The following is a 24,663-nucleotide window of genomic DNA, read 5'->3' on the forward strand; positions in this document are numbered from 1 at the left end:
AAATTAAGAAAATTGAAAGTCAAAGAACTATTGATTTAATAAATAAGACGAAGCTGGTACTTTGAAAAAACAAATAAAATAGACAAAGTACTGGTCAGTCTAATTAAAAAAAGTAAAGAAGAAAATCAAATTGACAGTACACAAGATGAAAAGGGAGATCTTACCTCTAATGCAGAGGAAATTAAGGCAATCATTAAAACTATTTTGCCCAAGTACATGGCAATAAATATGGCAATCTAGGTGATATGTATGAATACTTACAAAAATATAAACTGCCTAGACTAACAGAGGAAGAAATAAAACAACTCCATATCAGAAAAAGAAATTGAACAAGCCATCAAAGAGTTCCATTAGAAAAAATCCCCAGGTCCAGATGGATTCACAAATGAATTCTATCAAACATTCAAAAGAACAGATATTCCCAATATTATACAAACTATTTGACAGAATAAGCAAAGAAGGAGTTCGACCAAATTCATTTTATGACACAAACATGATACTGATCCCAAAGCCAGGCAGGTCAAAAACAGAGAAAGAAAAGTCTAGACCAATCTCCTTAATGAATATAGATGCAAAAATCTTAAATAGGATTCTAGCAAAAAGACTCCAGCAAATCATCACAAGGGTTATTCACTATAACCAGGTAGGATTCATACCAGGAATGCAAGGATGGTTCAATACTAGGAAAACCATCCACATAATTGACCATATTAATAAGCAAACCAACAAAAATCACATGATTATCTCAATAGATGCAGAAAAAGCCTTTGATAAAGTACAACACCCATTCCTATTGAAAACACTAGAAAGTATAGAAGGGCCTTTCCTAAAATTAATAAACATTATATATCTAAAATCTTTAGCAAACATCATCTGCAATGGGGATAAAATAGAAGCCTTCCCAATAAAATCACAAGTGAAACAAGGATGCCTATTATCACCTCTATTATTTAACATTGTACTAGAAACACTAACAGTAGCAATTAGAGAAGAAAAAGAAATTGAAGGTATTAAAATTGGCAATGAGGAGACCAAACTATCACTCTTTGCAGGTGATATGATGGTTTACTTAAAGAATCCAAGAGAATTAACCAAAAAGCTAGTTTTTAATCAACAATTTTAGCAAAGTTGCAGAATACAAAATAAAACCGCATAAGTCATCAGCATTTCTATATCTCCAACCCATTTCAGCAGCAAGAATTAGAAAGAGGAAGTCCACTTAAAATCACCCTAGACAATATAAAATACTAAGGAATCTATCTGCTGAGACAAACACAGTTACTATATAAACACAAATACAAAACACTCTCCATACAATTAGAACTAGATCTAAACAATTGGAAAAACATACTCATGGGTGGGATGAGCTAACATAATAAAAATGACAATCCTACCCAAATTAATTTATTTATTTAGTGTCATACCCATTGAACTACCAAAAAAACTTTTTTACTGAATTAGAAAAAAGCATTACAAAGTTCATTTGGAAAAACAAAAGATCAAAGATGCCCAGGGAAATAATGAAAAACAATGCAAAGGAAGGAGGACTTGCAGGAAGAGTGGGTGGAGGCCAGGGAGGGAAATAATGTGATTATTGTAACCAAGGAAATGTTCTAAATTGACTAAATAAACTAATTCAAAAGGGGAGGGGGGAAGAGTAGGGTCACGAGGAATTTAATTACTAAATTCCAATTAATTACTCAAGTCATAATAACTTTTATGGTACTTTTATTTAAAAATAAGAGAGAAAGTAAAACAAGAGAAAGAGAGCTACACTAGGTCTTTAGAGGCCCCAGCAAAGGGAGACCCAGAGAATTCTTGGGCTTCCAGCCACAAGGCCTCCTCTAAGATGAGGGGCCTCTCCAGAGGCTAGTGCCTCCAGAAAAGCCAAGAAAAGGGAGTCTTTTCGAATACCTAACCCACTGGCATTGGAGACTTCTACTTGCAATGGATGAAGAATGATTTTTGTGTAAGCCTCTCATTCATCTGATGCCCGAGTCATATAGACAATCAATATGCATTTATTAAGTGATTGTAAAAATACCTACTCTAAAGAAGCTCATATTTTATCTAGGGAGACCATATGCACATATATAATTATAGAATAAATGCATAGAGAGAAAAGAAGAGAAGACCTAGTATATAACTGGTTAATGGGCATAACCTGGATGAAGGATTAACAAATTGAAACTGAAAAGGACTGGTCAGTTAGTTAGGAAAAGAATCGGGTAAGAGTAGTATCCCCAAAATTGAGAGAGAATAGAATATCAAGGTCATTTCATTGAACTCTTTCATTTTACAGAAAGATCCTGAGGCCAAGAGAGTAGTTGACTTATGTATACTCTTCTTCTTGGTGGTCCCAATATGTGCTATGCCCCATAGATGGTGAAATTGTTTGTAATAAAAGGTTTGGACCAGTGCTGAACCCGGTTTTAGATGGGAATAGAATATAGGCCCAAATGGTAGGCCTCACCTGCAGTATGATGGTTTGAGATGCAATCTGACTGCTTCTAGATAATATAAAATAGTAACTAGGTTTATTCTTTAACTAAGGAAGGGATGGAGGACCAGGGAAAAGGTGACCATAATCTTTTCCCTCTAAATCTCCACCCAGAATCTAAGGACCCCTCACAGAATCATCTTCTATATCTTGATGCTGCTTCAATTACACTTTCTGACTGATTTTAACAATCCCTATCTAGCTTCCCAATCTAACTGGTTCTCAAATTAAATATTTGAAGAGTTATAGTTAATTAGTAGAAGATAGGGTGAAGTAGGTGAGGAATTCACACTCTTGGGGCCTGAGCCAAAATGGCAGTGACCTTACTCTCACAAACAGGTCTCTAGGGGCTGGTAGGTTTCTTAGTTGGTACAAATATCCCTTATGGCACCAGGTCTCATGAACTAAATTGGTGACTACAGTAAAAACAAGACAGACAGGATATCTCACTCAATGACTTGATAGCTGAGTGGCTGAATCACAGAAAATAGGAACAAAACAATGGCTTCCAAGGAAAGTCAGGTAACTTTCTTGGTCTGACCAACAGCAGGAAGTAATTTCTTCAAACTCCTTGAAGTGACAGATACACCTTCCCCCCCAACTGTTTCTGTGAGTTTCCTTTGATATCTTTCTCACACCCTGAAATCTCTCTTTTAGTTCCATGCATGTGCCAGCCCTTTTCTGTGAAGTCCTGCACCAGACTTTTGCAAAAGCTAATACCTGTCTTTTCTTTCTCTTACAATGGTTATTTAGTTATTTATATACTCTCAATGGAGATTTCATAAAACATGAAAAGATGTGTGTAGCACATCATGTAAAAAAAAATGCCATCTATATGGAATTTATTGTCCAAAAAGTTTGGATTTTATATTTTCTTTTTTCCCCTCATTATTGTGTTTTCCTTTTAAACTGATACCAATATTAAAAATATGACATAAAAGTCATAGTTCAGTACACTTACTCAGATGATTTTTACTTTTGAGTTCAACATTTATATGGATGATTACTTTTGGTTTGGGTTTGCTTTTGTTTTCACAGTTTTCTGTGAAATTCTCCTCTATTACTTCCTTTTCACAAGCTCACTTGGAAATATCTTCTTTTTTTTTTAGTTTTATTTGGTCAATTTCAAACATTATTCCTTGCTTACAAAAATCATATTTTATTCCTCCCTCCCTGCCCTCCTCCATACCCATAGCCGACACACAATTCCACTGGGTATTACATATGTCCTTTATCAGAACCTATTTCCATGCTTTTGATGTTTCCATTAGGGTGTTCATTTAGGGTCTATATCCCCAATCATATCCCTCTCGACCCATGTAATCAAGCAGTTGTTTTTCTTCTGTGTTCACTGTGTTCAGTTTTTCCTCTGAATGTGAATAATGTTTTTTCTTTTAGATCCTTCTGGGTTGTTAAGGATCACTGCATTGCCCCTAATGGAGAAGTCCATTTCATTCGATTGTACCACAGTATATCAGTCTCTGTGTACAATGTTCTCCTGGTTCTGCTCCTTTCACTCTGCATCACTTCCTGGAGGTTGTTCCAGTTCCCAAGGAATTCCTCCATTTTATTATACCTTTAAGCACAATAATAGTATTCCATCACCAACATATACCACGATTTGTTCAGCCATTCCCTAACTGAAGGGCATCCCCTCATTTTCCAATTTTTTGCCACCACAAATAGCACAGCTATGAATATTCTTGTACAAGTCTTTTACCTTATTATCTCTTTGCGAAACAAACCCAGCAGTGCTAAGGCTGGACCAAAGGGCTGACAGTCTTTTAGCGCCCTTTGAGCATAGTTCCAAATTGCCCTCCAGAATGGTTGGAGCAATTCACAACTCCACCAGCAATGCATTAATGTCCCAATTTGCCACATGTCCTCCAGAATTCATTACTTTCTGGTGCCATCATGTTAGCCAATCTGCTAGGTGTGAGGTGATAACCTCAGAGTTGTTTGGATTTGCTTCTCTCTGATTATAAAAGATTTAGAACACTTTCTTCATGTGCTTATTAATAGTTTTGATTTTTTTTTACTCAAAATTGCCTATTCATGTCCCTTGCCCATTTATCATTTGGAAAATGGCTTGATTTTTTTGTACAATTGAATCAGCTCTTTGTAAATTTGAGTAATTAGACCTTTGTCAGAGATTTTTGTTATGAAGATTGTTTCCCAATTTGTTACTTCCCTTCTAATTTTGGTTACATTGGTTTTGTTTGTACAAAACCTTTTTAATTTGATGTAATCAAAATTATTTATTTTACATTTTGTGACTTTTTCTAAGTCTTGCTTGGCTTTAAAATCTTTCCTTTCCCAAAGGAGTGACATGTATAATAATCTGTTTTTATATAATTTACTTAAAGTTTAATTCTTTATGTTCAAGTCTTTCACACACTCTGAGTTTATCTTGGTGAAGGGCGTAAAATGTTGATCCAAACCTAGTCTCTCCAATACTGTCTTCCAATTTTTCCCATAAGTTTTGCTCAAATAGTGTATTTTTGTCCCAAAAGCTAGGGTCTTTGGGCTTCTCAAAGACTGTCTTGCTGAGGTCATTTACGCCAAGTCTATTCCACTGATCCTCCTTTCTGTCTCTTAGCCAGTACCAAATTGTTTTGATGACCACTGCTTTATAGTATAGTTTGAGATCTGGTACTGCAAGCATACCTTCCTTTTCATTTTTTTCATTATTTCCTTGGATATCCTTGATCTTTTGTTCTTCCAAATGAACTTTGTTATGTTTTTTTTCTAATTCAGTAAAAAAAGTTTTTTGGTAATTCGATGGGTGTGGCACTAAATAAGTAAATAAGTTTGGGTAGGATGGTCATTTTTATTATGTTAGCTCATCCTACCCATGAGCAATCAATGTTTTTACAATTTCTCAAGTCTAGTTTTAGTTGTGTGGAGTGTTTTGTAGTTGTTCATGTGTTCATATAGTTCATGTGTTTCTTTCATCGGATAGATTCCTAAGTATTTTACATTGTCTATGGTAATTTTAAATGGAAATTCTCTTTCTAATTTTTACTGCTGAGATGGGTTGGAGATATATAGAAATGCTGATTACTCATATTATTTTGTATCCTGCAACTTTTCTAAAGTTGTTTATTTCCACTAGCTTTTTAGTTGATTCTCTAGGATTCTTTAAGTAGAGTGATAGCTTGGTCTCCTCATTGCTAATACCTTCAATTTCTTTTTCTTCTCTAATTGCTACTGCAAGTGTTTCTAGTACAATGTTAAATAATAGTGGTGAAAAAGGGCGTCCTTGTTTCACTACTGATCTTATTGGGAAGCCATCTAGTTTATCCCCATTGCAGAGGATATTGACAGATGGTTTTAGATAAATACTTTTTATTACCTTTAGGAAATAACCTAATATTCCTATACTTTCTAGTGTTTTCAATAGGAATAGTTGTTGTATTTTGTCAAAGGGTTTTTCTGCATACGCAAGAATCATGTGATTTTTGTTGGATTGCTTATTGATATGGTCAATGGTTTTCCTAATATTGAATCCTTGCATTCCTGGTATAAATCCCACCTGATCATAGTGAATAATCCTTGTGATGATTTGCTGGAGTTTTTTTGATAGTATCCTATTTAAGATTTTTGTAGTGGTCTATAGATTTTTTTTCTCTGTTTATGACCTGCCTGACTTTGGAATCAGTACCATATTTGTGTCATAAAAAGAATTTGGTAGAACTCCTTCTTTGCTTATTATGTCATGTTACAAGGGAATCACTTTAAAAGACTGATATATATTAATTTAAGGTCGCCAAGGAATCAGCTATGTAATTCCTAAATGAAAAACTCAAGTCAGCCGTCAGCCTTTTTTGGAGTTTAATTACAATAGGAGCAAGAAAGGAATTAGAGATATATATATAGAGAGAGAAAGGGGAGAGAAGGGAATAGGGCTTAAATACCCCTTCTGTTTAGGCTGGGCCAAAATGCCCAAGCCCTTAGATAGCTGGGGCAAAGAAAAGAGATCAGTCCCTATTACTCACGTGTCCAAAATGGAGAAACAGTCTCAGAGGCCCCCACCTTCAGCTTCCTTCAGAGCAAGCTTCCTCAGAGCCCAGGAACCACACCGACCCAAAAACTCAACACCCCCTTCAGTCTCCAGACCCTCCTATCTTTAAGGACACCATCCAAGTTGCCTCCCCTCAGTCCTCACATCTACCAATCACTCTTCATCAATTTCCCTGTCAATGGAGGCTCTCGCTTAACCCAGGACCGCCCAGAGGTTTCTGGCTTTTTGCACATGTCTGTTGAAGGTCATATTTTCCAATGATTAAATCTATACTCCTTTGCTACAGCCCTTTCTAAATCCTGTTAACTTGAGTATGGTAGAGATTGGAATAATTAAATTTTGATCTAGGCTGCAGCCCTTACTCAATCCTATTAGGACTGAATAGGGTGGAGATTTATTCCAAGTATCTCCATTGTATCAATTCTAAATCAATCAAGACTCAAAGAAATTCCTGTTCTATGCTTAAGCATAGGTCAAAGTCCTTTCCATTGTTCAGCAAAGGGTTTCTGTCCTAAAGTAATCTTAAGAAGGGAAGAGAAGGAACCTCCCATGCCAATGGAGTTCCCATTCCAATAGACTATCAGTAAGAAATTTTTCAAGTATGAAATATCCCAATGGTGAAATTTTCAACAATTATAAGTCTAAGGAAATTTGAGGTTTACAATCCCCCCTGATGATCATTGGGAGACTAGTCTCCCCATTGATCATTTAACATAATCATTTTGTAGTTCTAAATTCACTTCTAACTAAAGATATACACAATATTCAATTTTCTAGGAGAAATTAGAATAGTGAGAGAGGAAATAGAAAAGAAAAGAAAGCAAAACCAATGTTTGCTAGGCGCATTGACAGAAAACCAAATTAGGGGCAGTCCCTTTTGGCATAAATGTTACAATAAATGTTCAATCAAAAGTTCAGTCCAATCAATCACATCCAAAGTTCATTCTTGATCTTCTTGATGAAGTGTAGGTTTTTGGCATCTTTCTGCAACAGTTCATTCTCTGGATATAAAAGTTTCAAGCTTCTTTCTTGAAGATCTTTTCTCGAACAAAATCAAAATCTTTGAAAATTTTTTTTTTATAACAGTAAAATCTTAAACAAAAGTCTTGGATTTTTATAAAAATAAAATCTCAAACAAAAAAAATTCAAAAATTCTTAGATTTTAAATTAAAATACAATCCCCCCTGAAGTAAGTATTAAAAAAAAAATATCAAGTTTAGCTCAGAATGCAATGTTCAGTTATGGGGTTGTATGTGTCAATTATCAAAAGAATAGAAAAAATAATCAAAAACATGAGAAAAACTCAAAATAGACCTTGTATAGGTCCAGTTTAAAGTAATTTCTATCCCACAAGTATGTAGGACAGAATGCAGTAATATTTCACTTAGCCATTTGTAGCCAAGACTACAGGAAGTTGCCATAATATAAGAAGAAAAGAATTAGAAATCTATTTTGATGGGGAAATGTCATTCCCTTGTCTGATTTTTTTCCTTCAGAGATATAGGGAGCCAGCATGATAGTCAAGCTTTGTACTTGTTTGAGTACTTCAAAAGGAGTGTAGATACAAGGAAGTCCTACGACTTAAACATAAGTTAAGCGTCGCAACCTCGAGTCTCACTTTAATATTTCATGTGTGCTCTATTGGCACTATTCAGGTTTAGTCTGTGCTCCTTGTTTTTATCCCCTTTCCTGGAATCAGACACAAACATTAATCACAGTCCTATAATATTTTATCAATAAATGGCAGGTTCCCATAGTTTAAAGCTTTTAGGCATATATTGATATTATAGCAAGAGTATATATATTAACTTGTATTACTGCAGGGAAAAAATATTAATATTAATTATGTGTACCTTCAGTACAAAAAATGAGAAAAAATCAAATATTCTGATAAAAAAATAAAAGAAAAGAAATAAGAAAAAATAAGAAAAAAATCAGTAATTCAATATATTCTTGAGAAAAAAAAAACCAGCATCCATTTGTCTATGGATTATTATCTCCAATTCTTATGATAAGATAGAGTCACAATTCATATGATAAGATAGAGTTAATCAGTCTCAGCAGAAGATGCTTTCTTCACATGTGAGCAGTGAATCCAAGAGTCTCTTTCTCCAATCTTTATAGATGTTGGAGTAGTTAATAATATTTGGAATGGTCCTTCCCATGAAGGTTCAGTTGCTCCAGTTCGCTTGAAATTCTTGATATAAACTTTATCTCCTGGGTTCAGGTCATGCAGAGAAAAGTCTAATGGTCCAGCTTGTACTGCAGCTCCAGATTCATGAAGTTCACGTAGTTTGTGCTGTAACTCCTGTATATAGGAAGCAATAGTAATATCTCCCCCTAATAGCGATGTATAAGCCGGGGAGAAAGGCTTAGCCTGTATAGGCGGATGTCCAAAAAGCATCTCAAATGGTGAAATATGTAAGTCTCCTCTAGGCCTGCTTCTAAGATAAAATAGGGCCAGAGGGAGAATTTCAGGCCATTTTAAATGGGTCTCAGTGCATAATTTGCCAATCATAGTCTTAAGTTCTTTATTCATCCTCTCCACTTGGCCTGAGCTCTGGGGGTGATATGGAACATGGAATTTTGGAGTTATCCCCAAGCAAGAATATATTTGATTTAAGACAGAATCGGTAAAATGACTCCCTCTATCGGAGTCAATACGTGCTGGTAGGCCAAAACGAGGAATAATTTCTTTTAAAAGTATCTTTGCAACAAAATCTGCTGTGGCTCGGGTCGTAGGAAATGCTTCCGGCCATCTGGTTAGTTGATCTACAATTACTAGACAAAATTTATAACGTCCAGCTTTTGGCATTGTAATGAAATCTATCTGTAGATGTTCAAAAGGTGTGTAAGCCAGAGGACGTCCCCCAAAGGCTTTTCCACGATATGCATGTTGGTTATATGCCTGGCAAATAGGGCAGGCTGAACATACTTTAGAGGCTACAGTAGTTATACCAGGGGCTATCCATACTCTCTTGACAGAGTCCACGATGCCCTGGGTGCCAAAATGACCATTTTTATGAATAGATTGGCAAATTTGGTTATAGAAACTTCTAATTGGGCTTGCATTTTTTCCTCAATTTTTCCTATTTTATCTTCCATATCTCCCATTTTATCCTCAATATTTCCTATTTTATTCTCAATATTTCCTATTTTATCCTCAAGTTTTTCTATTTTATTCTCAATATTTCCTATTTTATCCTCAATTTTTTCTATTGTATCCTCAATTTTTTCTATTGTATCCTCAATTTTTTCTATTTTATCCTCAATATTTTCTATTTTATCCTCAATATTTTCTATTTTATCCTCATTTTTTTCTATTTTATCCTCAACATTTTCTATTTTATCCTCAATATTTTCTATTTTATCCTCATTTTGTTTTATTTTATCCTCATTTTGTTTTATTTTATCCTCATTTTGTTTTATTTTATCCTCATTTTGTTTTATTTTATCCTCAATATTTTTTATTTTTTCATCTCTAAATATAGTATTGAGGAGTACAAAAATGACAGTACCTATTAATATAAAAATTTGGAGGTATCCTTCATTCCTCAATGCCCCTACTTCTTCAGCTGCCATATAATTGTCAAAGAATGTAGTACTCATTTTTATATGTATATTTTGTAATTTCACAAAACACGTGGGGAGCAGGGCAAAGCAACAAACTTTCCACAGGGTTTTTTTTTTTTTTTAATCCAGGAAGTTGTTCCTTAAGGGAAAGGATATTTAGAAACAGTTCTTCCAGCCAGGACTTTAGAGTCCTGTTGCTGAGATTTAAAAACAGCTGTTTTCTGTCTATCAGAGTCACACAGCTGGGAAGTATCTGAGGTCCGATTTGAACCCAGGACCTTCTGCCTCTAGGGATGGCTCTCAATCCGCTGAGCTACCCAGCTGTCCCTTAAGATTAAAGGGAAGAAAAAGAAAAAACTGCTGATTCCAATTTAACTTAAGGAGAAAAGAGAAAAAGTTTTTTATACTCACGTGTTCTAGCAGCTGTGTCTTTAAGCCAAGTTTTTTGTTAAAAAAAAAAGGACTAAGTGGTGAAACAGTATAGTAAAAAGGCAAGGAAAAAGTTTTATTGAGAGGATTCTTTAGACTCCCGTGTGGTCAGCCACAATGTTACAAGGGAATCACTTTAAAAGACTGATATATATTAATTTAAGGTCGCCAAGGAATCAGCTATGTAATTCCTAAATGAAAAACTCAAGTCAGCCGTCAGCCTTTTTTGGAGTTTAATTACAATAGGAGCAAGAAAGGAATTAGAGATATATATATAGAGAGAGAAAGGGGAGAGAAGGGAATAGGGCTTAAATACCCCTTCTGTTTAGGCTGGGCCAAAATGCCCAAGCCCTTAGATAGCTGGGGCAAAGAAAAGAGATCAGTCCCTATTACTCACGTGTCCAAAATGGAGAAACAGTCTCAGAGGCCCCCACCTTCAGCTTCCTTCAGAGCAAGCTTCCTCAGAGCCCAGGAACCACACCGACCCAAAAACTCAACACCCCCTTCAGTCTCCAGACCCTCCTATCTTTAAGGACACCATCCAAGTTGCCTCCCCTCAGTCCTCACATCTACCAATCACTCTTCATCAATTTCCCTGTCAATGGAGGCTCTCGCTTAACCCAGGACCGCCCAGAGGTTTCTGGCTTTTTGCACATGTCTGTTGAAGGTCATATTTTCCAATGATTAAATCTATACTCCTTTGCTACAGCCCTTTCTAAATCCTGTTAACTTGAGTATGGTAGAGATTGGAATAATTAAATTTTGATCTAGGCTGCAGCCCTTACTCAATCCTATTAGGACTGAATAGGGTGGAGATTTATTCCAAGTATCTCCATTGTATCAATTCTAAATCAATCAAGACTCAAAGAAATTCCTGTTCTATGCTTAAGCATAGGTCAAAGTCCTTTCCATTGTTCAGCAAAGGGTTTCTGTCCTAAAGTAATCTTAAGAAGGGAAGAGAAGGAACCTCCCATGCCAATGGAGTTCCCATTCCAATAGACTATCAGTAAGAAATTTTTCAAGTATGAAATATCCCAATGGTGAAATTTTCAACAATTATAAGTCTAAGGAAATTTGAGGTTTACAGTCAAATGATTTGTATAGCTTGGGGATTAGCTGTTCTTTGAATGTTTGAAAGAATTCACTTGTAAATCCATCAGGCCCAGGGCATTTTTTTCTTAGGGAGTTCTTTGATGGCCTGTTGGATTTCTTTTTCTGATATGGGATTATTTAAGAAAACTATTTCTTCTTCTGTTGGTCTAGGCAATTTTTATTTTTGTAAATATTCATCCACATCACCTAGATTGCCATATTTGTTGCCATATAATTGGGCAAAATAGTTTTTAATGATTGCCTTAATTTCCTCTTCATTGGAGGGGAGGTCTCTCTTTTCATCTATGATACTGTTAATTTGGTTTTCTTCTTTCCTTTTTTTTATTTGATTGACCAGTACTTTTTCTATTTTGTTTGTTTTTTCCAAATACCAGCTTTTCATCTTATTTATTGAATCAATAGTTCTTTGACTTTCAATTTTATTGATTTCTCCTTTGATTTTTAGGATCTCTAATTTGGTCTTTATCTGAGGATTTTTAATTTGTTTGCTTTCTAATTTTTTAATTTGCATGCCCAATTCATTGACCTCTGCCCTTCTTAATTTGTTAATATATGAACTCAAGTATATAAATTTCCCCCTAAATACCATAGGTTTTGAAAGGATGTCTCATCATTTTCATTTTCTTCAATGAAGTTATCTTTCTAAGATTTGTTCTTTAACTAACTGGTTTTGGAGAATTATATTGTTTAATTTCCAATTAATTTTTGATTTACCTTTCCATGTACCCTTACTAATTATTATTTTCATTGCATTGTGATCTGAGAAGATTGCATTTATTATTTCTGATCTTTTGCACTTGTTGTAATGTTTTTATGCCCTAATACATGGTCAATTTTTGTGAATGTACAATGTGCTACTGAAAAGAAAGTGTATTCCTTTTTGTCCCTATTTATTTTTCTCCACATGTCTACTAACTCTAATTTTTCTAAGATTTCATTCACATCTTTTACCTCTTTCTTATTTTTTTTATTTATCTAAATTTGATGGTGGTAGGTTCAGGTCCCCCACTAGTATAGTTTTACTATTTCCTCCTTCAATTCCACTAGCTTCTCCTTTAGAAATTTGGATGTTATCCCATTGGGTGCATACATGTTGATTACTGATATTTCCCTATTGTCTATACTCCTTTTTATCAGGATGTATTTACCCTCCCTATCCATTTTAATCAGTTATATTTTTACTTTGGCTTTGTCAGATATTATGATTGCAATTCCTGCCTTCTTTCTATCAGTTGAGGCCCAATATGTTTTGCTCCAACCTTTAATTCTAACCTTGTGAATATCTACCTGCCTCAGGTGTGTTTCTTGTTGACAACATATGGTAGGATTTGGGATTCTAATCTACTTTCCTATTTGTTTTCATTTTATGGGTGAGTTCATCCCATTCACATTCAAAGTTATGATTGTCACTTGTGTATGTGTATTTTGATATCCTGTCCTATTTCTGTCCTTTCTTCTTTTGCTATATCCTTTTAAACCAGTGGTTTACTTCTAATCAATCCCCCTAATCCCCTCCATTAATATGCTTCCCTTTCTGTCCCCTCCCTTATTGTTCCCTTTTTTTAAGGGTCTGTTAAGTTGCCTCCCCCCTCTTTTCCCTCCCTTTTTGTACTCCCTTCCCCCTGCCCCCTCTTAGTTTTACCTTCTCACTTTCCCTATAGAATACGATAAAATTCAAGACCCCAATGGATATAGATGCTCTTCCCTCTCAGAACTGATTTCACTGAGAGTAATGTTTAATGATTACCTATTAGCACTCTCTTCCTCTCCTTCTTATAAGAGTATTCTTCCACTATCCTTCCCATGTGTATCTCTGTGTGATAAAGATTTTCCTATTTATTGTATTTCTTCAAGTATCTCTTGGTGCCATCTTCAATTTCTCCCTCCCTTTTTCTTTTTTTCATATCATCTCATAGCCTTTAATGCCCCAATCTCTTCCTGTGAATGATTCTTCTAATTACTATAATGATGAATATAATTTTTGAGAGTTACAATTAGCATTTCCCCATATATTAATATATGTAATTTGATCTAATTGTAGTCCTTAAAGAAGAGAGTTTGAATAAAAATATTTTCCCCTTTTCCCTCTCTTTCTTATTTAACTTTTTATGTTTCTCTTGATTTTTGTGTTTGGATTTCAAACTTTCCAATTAGTTCTGGTCTTTTCTTTACAAATACTTGGAAATCTTCTATTTTGTTGAATGCCCATACTTTCCCCTGGAACTATATAGTCAGTTTTGATGTACAGGTGATCCTTGGTTGAAGACCCAATTCTCTTGTCTTTCTGAATATCATGTTCCAGGCCTTGAGGTCCTTTAGTGTGGAAGCTGCCAGGCCTTGAGTGATCCTGATTGTTGCTCCTTGGTATCTTAATTGTCTCTTTTTGGCTTCTTGTAGAATTTTCTCCTTAGCTTGAAAGATCTAGAATTTGATAATTACATTCATAGGGGTTGTTTTTTAAGAATTTAGTGTAGAGGGTGTTCTATGAACTCTTTCAATGTCTATTGTTCCCCCTTATTCAAGAAATCAGGGCAGTTTTCTTCGATGATTTCTTGTAGTATGATTTCAAGATTTCTGTTTATTTCTGGATTTTCATTTAGGCCAATGATTCTCAAATTGTCCCTCCTTGTTCTATTTTCCTAATCTGTCATCTTGTCAGTGAGATATTTTATGTTGTCTTCTATTTTGTCAGTCTCTTGATTTTGCTTTATTAATTCTTGCTGTTTTGCAAGATCATTGTCTTCTAGTTGCCTAATTCTGGTCTTTAAAGACTGGTTTTCCTTTTCAGTTTCATCTGTCCTGGTTTCTGTGGCTTCTAGCTGTTTCTCCAACTGGGAGTTCTTGTCCTTTAAACTGTTATTTTCTCTTTCAGCTATTTCCCACTTTTCTTGTCAGAAGGCTTCCATATTTTTGATAACCTCCAATTTAAATTCTTCAAGAGCTTGTGGACAATTTCCATTTTTTTTGGAAGGTTTTGGATTTATTTGCATTTCTTCCTCTATTTCCTCTGTAACCATAAAAAATTTTGAGGGTCAATCCCTTCTTCCTGTTTTTCTTGGAGGAAGGTTGTAGCTCCTGGGCACAATTTGCCATCACTGTAGAGGCTTTTCCTTCCCTTTTTAGTCAGAAATCTCAGTGAGATGGGTAGGTTCTCTGTGTATGGATTTTAAGGAGCAAGAATTTTGCCTGAGGCAAGCTCTCCAATCTTCATAGCTTCTGCTGTTTGCTGCCCTTCTCTCTGCTAATTTCCCATGAGCTTGGACCTAGAGGTGCCCCTTACTCACTCTATACATGCCCCTTGCTCACTCTCTAATTCTGGTGTTCTGACTTTGGCTCCTTAGGTGGGGGTGGGGGAGGGTATATTAGCTCACGGTTTGGTGGGGGATTTTTACCCCCTTATAGTGTGGAAATGCCAAAATCCCATGTATCTTCAATTCTGTGCCCTACTGTAGAGTTCCTTCGTTCTTATGAATTTGGTTTTTTTGGTCTTTTGAGGTAGTCTATATCTATGGGTGCTGAGGAGAGAAAAAGTCTTGCATCTAAACTGCCTCCATGTGTACCTGGAAGTTAAAACATTTTCTTGATCATTAAATAAAATTGTTTCTTTTCAGTCCATATTTTTTTAATGTAAGGTATATATGTCAACATGATTTGTTTAAATGTCTTGATGTGGTTTGTCTAGATATCTAGGTGTAGTAACAATATCTAAGGAATCTAACCCATCAGATTTTCTACTTCTATTTGGAAATATTCTTTGTTCTATGGAATTATATTGATTCTCCCTATATTTCAGACACAAAACTTTTTCAGTGATTTTTGATGCAAATATTTTTCTACTCTACTGTTTTTCCTCTATTTTCTGTGAATGTTTTACAAAATACCATCTTTCTAATTTTATGCAGGCAAAATTATTTTTCTTTTATTATCAACTCTCCCTACCATCTTGTTCTCTTTTTTATGAAATTTTTTTTTTTTTTTACATCCAGATTGCATATGCACCTTAAACTTTCCGGGATTTTTTTTTTCTGTTTTACTAGTAGTCCTTATCAGAATGGATGTCCTTGATCACTAATTTTCATTCTCAAATTTTTTAAATGCTGAGCTACTCTTTTCAGTTATTTATTTCCTAGTTTGTTCTACTGATTTGCTTTTCTTTCATTTTCATAATCAGTAAAAAAATAGCTTTTATAGTTTCTACCACTATAATATAGTGTAAGGTATTATAATGCTATGTTTCCTTCATTTTGAGCTTTTTCTTACTGTATTCCTTGATATTCTTAATCCAAATTCCTTTCATTAGTCTTTTCAGTTCTATAAAGCCCCCCCACTTCCAGGAATTTGATTGGTATAATACTAAATTTGTACATTAAATTAAGTGCTATTATAATTTTTATAATGTTAACTTGTCCAACCAAAAGTAATAAATATCTTTTTAATTATTTATCTCTGTTCTCTAAAAATGTCTGTTATATTTTTGTAATTCTCATATATATGATGTATCAATTCCTAGATATTTTGTGTATTCTGTGATTTTCTTAATGTGCTGTCTTGTTGAATTTATTCATGACAGTGAAGGCTTATTTTCAATTTTATTAATTTCCTGTTATTTTCTAAGTACAGAATCATGTTGTTCACAAATGGGAGTCATTTTATTTCATCATTTCTATTTATGCTTTTACATTTGTTTTCTTATTTAAGTGACTAATTTTTCTAGGACTATGTCAAATAATAATGGATAGTTATCTAATTTACAAATGACAAAAAGCTAGGCAAGACAGCTAATTAACTAATTGGCAAATATCAGGATCCATAAAATCTCAAAGAGCTAAACTGACAAGATGGATGTAATAAAAAGAAATTTAAGAACTAAATATAATTTCTGTCACTTTGGTTCAAAAATTCATCTTCATCAATTCAAGATAGCAGAGGCAAACAATTCAGATTTTAAATATATGTGAATATTTAAGGGATTTCAAGGTCAATATTTCAAACGTGAAATAGTAGGGAAAATAATATAATCCTGGACTATATTGAGAAAAGTTTTGATCAAGCAAAATGATAGTTCAGAGCTGTTCTGTTCTCAAGTATTACAGTCAGTTCTGAAATAGACCTTTTGGAAGTCTGGAGAAAGCTATAGATCTCTTCTTAGAATAGGGGGTTTTATAGAGAGAGAACAGGGGAATTTATAAAATGCATCAACTTACAAAGGAAACAAATAATATTTAAATGATTATATTAATTTTTCAGTTCCCAATCCCAAGGTTAAGAACCCCTTAGACTAGATGATCTTCAAGGTCTTTAACAGTTCCAAATCATATGATACTATATGAAGTTATAATTAAACTCCGAAGACCTTAGTTGAGAACATCTTTGAGGTAAAGAAATAGATAAGTAAGTTTTCTTTTATTTCCACCCACTTTTTTAGCAACTGGAGCATTTCTGAAAGAGAATCTAGAAGCATATTTGTTGTTATTGCCAGTTATCAGCACCTAAGTACATAAGAGAAGAAGCAAATTAGGTATAATGGCACTGAGGCCCCAACCAAAAGGGTTGCAAGGGTTGTGCAATAATATTCCTTTATTTTCCTTACAAGAAACAAATTAGGCTTTGAACAAATTGGTAGAAAGTCTCTATTACTCTGGGATTTTAAGAGTCTCAAAGAATTAGCAGTCTCATGAGATCTGTTCAGGAAAGAACCTAGAACTTAAAATCTAGTTCTATTTTATGTATATACACATTGGTTTTTCTCTCTCCAGATTTAAAAAGATTGTTCCAATACCAGAGCAGAGCATGATTCAAATGCTGTGTTACATTCTTGAGTGTCTTCTAACAAAGGAAAACAGTCCCCCAGACTCTCCCAAGGAACTTCATGAACTTTATTTTGTGTTTGCTTCTATCTGGGCTTTTGGTGGAGTATTGATCCAAGACCAGGTAAGAGAATAGGTTGATGTCGGACATATATACTTGCCTTTAAATACCAAGTTATACAATGAGAAAGACAAAAAAAAAGTTTGTGATAAAACTAGTAAGATTAAGTGACAACAGATTGTAGGTTTTCTTAAATGTCAGGCTAAAGAATTTAAACTTTATTCCATAGGCAATAAATAGCTATTTCCACACATCAACATCTGAAGAGGAGAAATATTCCAGGGCAATTGGCGGTGACAGAAGACCCCTTCTAGGAGCCAGGCCAAAGAGGCTAGAGACCCACATGTAGAAAGAGTAGCCATTACCTTAGAAATGACAATAACACTATAGAAGTGTCATTATTTATTTATTCTAAGCAAGGTTCAAAAATGGTGCTGTTAACCTTTACCAAAGTGTTCCTATCCTAGGAGACCTAGAGAGATCCAACTTAATTTAAATTGTGTCCTAATGAGGGGAAAACCAGAGGCATGGGGATTGGATGGGAAGGATTTAGAACTTATTAATAAAGCTATAGGAACAACAATAAAATTATATTATGTCAAGTTGTTAGGTGACATAGTAGTGCACTAGACTTAGAGTCAGAAAGAGTACTGTGCTTAGAGTTAGAAAGAAATTAATTCAAATCCTGCCTCAGACACTTACTGGCAATACAAACCTGGACAAGCCTTTTAATCTTTCTCATCCTTAGTTTCTTCATCTTTAAAATGAAGTTAATAATAACATGAATCCCTTAACATTGTTATGAAGATCAAATGAGTTTGCACATGTAAGATGCTTTAAAATCCTTAAAGCATTATTTGAAATGCTGTTTTGATAATAAGGGTGATCAAAAAAAGTGAGGAAATATTAGTGACTACATACCCATTTCCAGATCTATACATATTTAACATAGATAATGTATATGTATGTATATACATATATATATTATAAATAGCCAAGCAAAACAGATCAACATATCTATCTGATCTGCAAATGCAAGTCTTATTCTGTATTCTTAGTCTAAATCTATCAAGAATCAGGTGCTGTTTTATCATCTATTTATTGAATCTTAACATTTCTTCGCTAGATTATTTTTGTGTTTATAATGTAAATTAATCTGATTTTTTCATTACATATCAATTCACACAAAAATCTCCAAGTTTCTCCATAGCCAGGGCGTTGATCCTGAATCAACCCAGGATGCAAGGCTGAGCTATGAGGTATATAAAAAAATAAGAAGAGAAAAAGTTATATATATATATATATATATATATATATATATATATATATATATATATATATATATATATGTGTGTGTGTGTGTGTGTGTATGTGTGTGTCTGTGTGTCTGTGTGTCTGTGTGTCTGTGTGTCTGTGTGTGTCTGTGTGTCTATGTGTGTCTGTGTGTGTACAGTTATATCCTATGTGTATAAAATTATGAGTAACAATAAAATCACAAGTCTTTGAATTACCAGCAAAACCTAATTGAGAGAGCTTATATACTACAAGCATGTAGGATAATTGCAGCAATATTGCACTTACCCATCAGCAGCCAGTAATATAGAAAATTGCCATACTATAAAAGAGAAAATGGGACAAAAGTTTGAGGTAAAAGGGAAGTATGATTCCCTGGTCTAATTTTTACTTTCAATCATGGGGAGAGGATGACCAAAAATGAAAGCCAAACAAAGGTACTTGTGTGCCAGGAGCCATCAAAGACCACACTGTCTGACAAAGTCACATGTAGAAACTGGGGACTGCAAAGCAGCCCCCAGGATGGATGGAAACACCCACTGAAACCCCCCTAAGTGACTTTCCTTATTAATATCCTCTTATTATTGGAATTGCTATGATTATTATTCTTACTTAGCCCCAGGAAAAATAGATTAGAGAAACATGCTTGTAGGGTTAATATAGATGTCTCACTCTGTCCCCTCAGAATATTATCAGGAGATCCCACTTACAAAATTAAACCTAAGGATTCTTATATAGCCACTTAGGTAGAGAACCCTCTTTTCTAGGCATAAAAACTTCTGGCAAATATGTGCTCTGAATTCCCCAACCTATATCTGGGTCATGTTAATTCTACCCTCTGATCCTGCACTTAGCAACAATTTTTTGCTGACTATCTCCTTAGCTAAGCTTCACATCTGTTGTTAAGTTCTATGGAAACATGTATGTTGAGAATGAAATTGTGTACCAAGTAGATGTGTGATCATGAGGGTATAAAATAAATCCAAGTCTCAGCCAAGGTGGAGCAGTTTATCCTGTGAAACCTGTGCTGCAGGTTGAATATGAAAGCTGTCTCCCATTCATCATTATTTTGCCTAAGTCACCACACCCAATCAGGAGGAACTCTCTCAGTCCACTTCTCAGTCCGCAGGTTGGCTTGCGAAACTTGTAGAAACCAGGCATGGGATAGTCAAATGTCTGAATTTGCCAAACAGTCACTTCTTCAAACCTTTATATAAGTCTTCTGTCTTGGCATAGCTCCTTATCAATGCTACAGGATTGATAGTCTCCCTAATCTTGTGCTTCTTTACACTGTGCAGTGGCTCATTAGTAATCCCTTCTTCTGAAATCAAACACAAATATTAGTTAAAGTCCCATTATACTTAACAATCAATGACAGTTTTCCATAGTCTAAAGCTTTGAGGTGTGCAATGTTATTAGGGTTAATCGGTATTGTAAACTTATCATTCAAAATCAAAACATTGATAATGATTCCATATAGTCAAATAAAAAAAGAGAAGAAAAAATTAAATTCCAATTAGAAAGACAGAGATAAATAATATTTAAAAAAGAAAATCATATTGCACATCCCATTTGACAATGGGTCAGCTAAACAGAGGCATAATAAAGATTTCTCACTCAAAAGTGGGATCTGTTTCCTCTTTAATCTGGCCATGATCCACATGTGAACAATGAATCTAAGAGTCCTTTTCTCCAATTATGATAACTATTGGAGTAGTTCACAGTAATGGGCCTTCCCAGGCAGGCTGACTTCCTCTAATGTGCTGGAAGTTTCTCATGTACACCTTGTCTCCTGGGTGCAGAACATGGAGTGAGACACCTATAGGTCCATCCCATAATATAGCACCAGATTTGTGGGGTTCATGCAATTTGACCTGATAATCCTGTATATAAGAAGCAACAGAAGTGCCCTCCCATAATGATGTGTATGCAGAGGGAAGAAGCTTGATCTGTTTGGGGGGAAGTCCAAAAAGTATTTCAAATGGTGAGACATGTAGATTCCCCCTGGGCCTGCTGTGAAGGTAAAACATGGCTAAGGAGAGAAGCTCAGGCCAATTCAAGTGAGTCTCAATGCATAATTTACCAATCATGTTTTTAAGTTCTCTATTCATGTGTTCAAGTTTGCCTGAGCTCTGGGTGTGTGGAACTGGGGAGTGATCCCCAAACAAGAATAAACCTAGGATAAGAGAGAATCAGTAAAATGGGTTCCCCTGTCTGAATCAATGCATGCAGGTGGGTCAAAGCGAGGGACAATCTCCCTCAATAACACCTTAGCAACAAAAACTGCTGTGGCCTGACTACTAGGGAAGGCTTTTAGTGAATTGGTCCACTATAACAAGACAAACTTTATGATGTCCAGCCTTAGGCATAGCAATAAAATAAATTTGCAAATGTTCAAAAATTGTGTAAATCAGAGGATACCCACCATAAGCCTTGCTATGGAAGGCATGTTGATTGTATGCCTGGCAAGTGGGGCAGGCTTCACACACCCTGGAGGCTATATTGGTTATACCAAGGGCTATCCAGACTTTCTTTAGAGAATCCACAATACCCTGAGTGCCAAAGTGACCATTCTTGTGAACTGATAAACATACTTGATGATAGAAGCTTCTAGGGAGTAGGGGTTTCCCTTCAGATGACACCCATACCCCATCAATCTAGTTTGCCTTAAACTTTTGTTTCCATTTTTCTACTTACTGTTCATTATAAAGAAAGAGAAATTTGGTTTCTTACTAGGTGTCAGGGCTAAAATCAACTCAGGACCTTCTAAGGCAGCAAGCTTAGCTACAGTATCTGCCTTATGATTTCCTCTATTGATAGGATTTTTAGATTCCTATATAGGAAGGGAAATGGACAGTAACCAGAGCTGCAGGTAGCTAGAGAGTAGAGAGCACCTCTTTAATAATCTCTTCATTTTCAATAAACTTTCCAGCAGAGGTTAGAAACCCTCTTTGGAGCCATATGTAAAAATGAAGGTTTCTTGATGGTATATCAGTGGAATAGAGAGAGAGTTTCTGGAGCAAGATCACTATATGAAGGAGAGAGCCAAATCTTAACAGGAGCTAGGTTCTGTCTTCATCTCTCTTCCCTAAGGGAGGCAGTTATCAGTTGTAGCACTGAGTTCCTGAAGGAATGGCTGGTGTTGAATTGAAGATTCTACTACCAACCAAACTTAGGGATTTCCTTAGTTCTTCTCCCACTGAGAGGATCCCAGCAAGGGGCTTTCCCTCAGAGAGGGTTGATTCAGTTGAATCTCCCTTGTCCTTGAATCATATACCCTTCTAAAACTATATCAAGAAGCTTATCAAATCTGACTGATTTTATAAGGTTTTAATGGAGGATTTTCATGTAAACCAGGTGATGGAAAGTGGGGAGAGATTACCCTAGTTTACCCCTATTCAGTCCATGGCCTGTACAGTGTGGTATCACAAATCCAGGTTTCTCTGACCCATATTCCCAGCTAAATAACTCGACAATTATTTTATATAATTGTCTGACTAGTCTAAAGAAAAATACAAGGAGACAGGTGTAAGGAAATTGGGAGGACAAGAGAGTTGAGCTCTCTCCTCTGGGAGTCCACAGGCCCCTTTGGGGTTTGAGATATCTTCTTCTTGGCTAAGAAAGAGTATGGAGATATCTGATTGAAGAATGGTCTCTAGAAAGCTTGCATGAAACACAGGATACTCGCAGGTGACTTTCAGTGAAATCCTTAGCCCAGAACAGGTTCTCTCAAGGTCAAGGACTCTGATCTGAAGCCCAGAATTCCCTGCAGATCTCTCTCAGGTCAGTTTCCCAGAATCCTTTGCTCTCCAATCAATGTTCTCCTTCCCTCAGCCCTGATGCCAAAGTTCCAAAAATCTCCCATACACCCATCCTTATACATAGCATGCCCAATGCATGGCATATACCAAAGCTATACCTAGAATATGTGTACATTGTTACTTTCGTTCCCTTGGCAATTATACAGACATGTTTTAGAGCTAGAAGTTCTGCACCTTTAGTATTAATATTTGAGGGCAGTGAAGCTGACCAAACAGTGGCAAATTCTGTGACCACAGCAACTCCAATGTGTAGCATATGCCATCCCTCATAAAAGAAGAACCATCAGTGAATAAATTCACAGTTGTATAATGGTTCTCCTGAAACTGGCAAATTTGGAAGCAATGCTGCAGGATTAAGAACTATCCAGCATTTCAGGGTAATATTTTTTTCCCCAACAAACTTATCTCATACACAAGTCGTTGATCTGAAAACATTTGCATTCTATGCCTTAATAACAATGCCTAAATTTCATGCAGGTACATTATGGTTAATGACACCCCAATATTAAATCAGCAGATTTAGTTACTAAAAGAGCTGTGGTGGCTACACATCTAAGATAGGGTGGTGTTCCTGCAGCTAATGGGTCCACTGTGCTGAATAATAAGCAACTGGAAGCTGAACAGGACCCAAAGTTTGTGTTAAGACACCTGAAGCTACCCTCTCTGTTCACATATATTTATAGTAAATGGCTTTCTATAATCTGGGATTTTTAGAGCATGGGCAGACAAGATAATTTGTTTAAATTTTGAGAGAGCTGACAGTTGTTTTGCATCTAATTGGAGCACTTCAGGGGCTGAAGTTTTTGTTGATGCTGAGGAATTTGATGCTGAGGATGTTGATGTTGAGGAATTTAGTAATTTCCCCATAGCAAGGGAAAAACCCTGTTGCTCCTAAAATTGCCCTCAACTACTTCTTAGTAGTAATAGGCAGTCAGTTTCTGAACAGCTTCAATGCAATTGGAGGAAATGGAGCATGCTCCAGCAGGTAGAACAAAACCTAAATATGCTAATTTAAGAAGATCTCAGAAGATCTTCTTGCTAAGAAAATGCTTGGCACACTGATGTAACTGGTGTGGCTAAGAGTAAGTCATCCACAAATTGTTTTAAACAGATCTTCTGAAAAATGAGATTATCTAAATCCTGTTTTAAATTTTGTGAGAACAGAGTAGGGCTGTTGGTAAACCCTTGTGATATTGATCATGTCCATTAAGTGCCTTTCCAGATGAAGGCAAATATATTCCTGGAATTTTCATGGATAGGGATTGAGAAAAAAATGCAGAGCACAAGTCCACCATAGTAAAATATATGGCTATGCTGGGAATACATAAAATAATTGTAACTGGGTTGGGAACCACAAGGTGTCTCTTTATGATGTGATTATTTAAATCCCTTAGATCTTGTACAAATTGATAAGTAGGTTTTCCATCTGGTCCTGATTTTGGCTTCTTTACAGGGATAATAGGTGTATTACACTCAGATTTGCATGGAATTAATATCCCTTGTTCAATTAATGAATCCACCACTGGGAAATTCCTTCCACTAACTCTCTTGATAGGGGATACTGGGGGATAGAAGGAAGTGGGCTACCTTTTATCCTGATCTGTACAGGAACAGCTGATTTAAGTACACCTACACGGGGAAGAAGATGTGCCTTAGACAGACTCAAGAATATATGCTGGGATTTCAAAGGTGAGGAGCTCCTTCACTATCTGAAAGCAGAACTGGGAACAAGGTTAGAGATTCCTCAGACAATTATAGCTTCATAGAACCATCTGGGAAGCATGTTATCATGGCTCTAAGTTTGCATAAAAGACCTATCCCTAGAAAGTTTGTAGAGGAATTGGGCATTAAAAGGAAAGAATATTCTACTGATAGGAATCCCACAGATACCATTCAAGTGGAGAGTTTTAGGACATTTAGGGGTGTTCCTGATATACCCACTACATTTAGAAAACCAATAGAATTATATTCAGAATCAGTTTTACTCACTAAAACTGATCTGAAAGTTTCATCATCATGGAGCAGCTCCATGATGGATGTTT

At 35.6% G+C, this 24,663-nt stretch overlaps 1 protein-coding gene across 11 annotated transcripts in view; it reads left to right on the top strand.

Annotated features, from left to right (window-relative positions):
* Positions 1-24,663, top strand: part of DNAH9 (dynein axonemal heavy chain 9) — a 755,194-nt gene that overhangs the window by 383,775 nt on the left and 346,756 nt on the right. For all 11 annotated transcript variants that reach the window (XM_056817453.1, XM_056817454.1, XM_016430769.2 and 8 more), the window contains one exon: positions 17,396-17,570. In XM_056817453.1, coding sequence (XP_056673431.1) covers positions 17,396-17,570 — 175 coding nt within the window. The remainder of the gene's footprint in view (positions 1-17,395; positions 17,571-24,663) is intronic.

The sequence above is a fragment of the Monodelphis domestica genome, chromosome 2, assembly GCF_027887165.1.
Source record: "Monodelphis domestica isolate mMonDom1 chromosome 2, mMonDom1.pri, whole genome shotgun sequence".
NCBI classification, from domain to species: Eukaryota; Metazoa; Chordata; class Mammalia; order Didelphimorphia; family Didelphidae; genus Monodelphis; species Monodelphis domestica.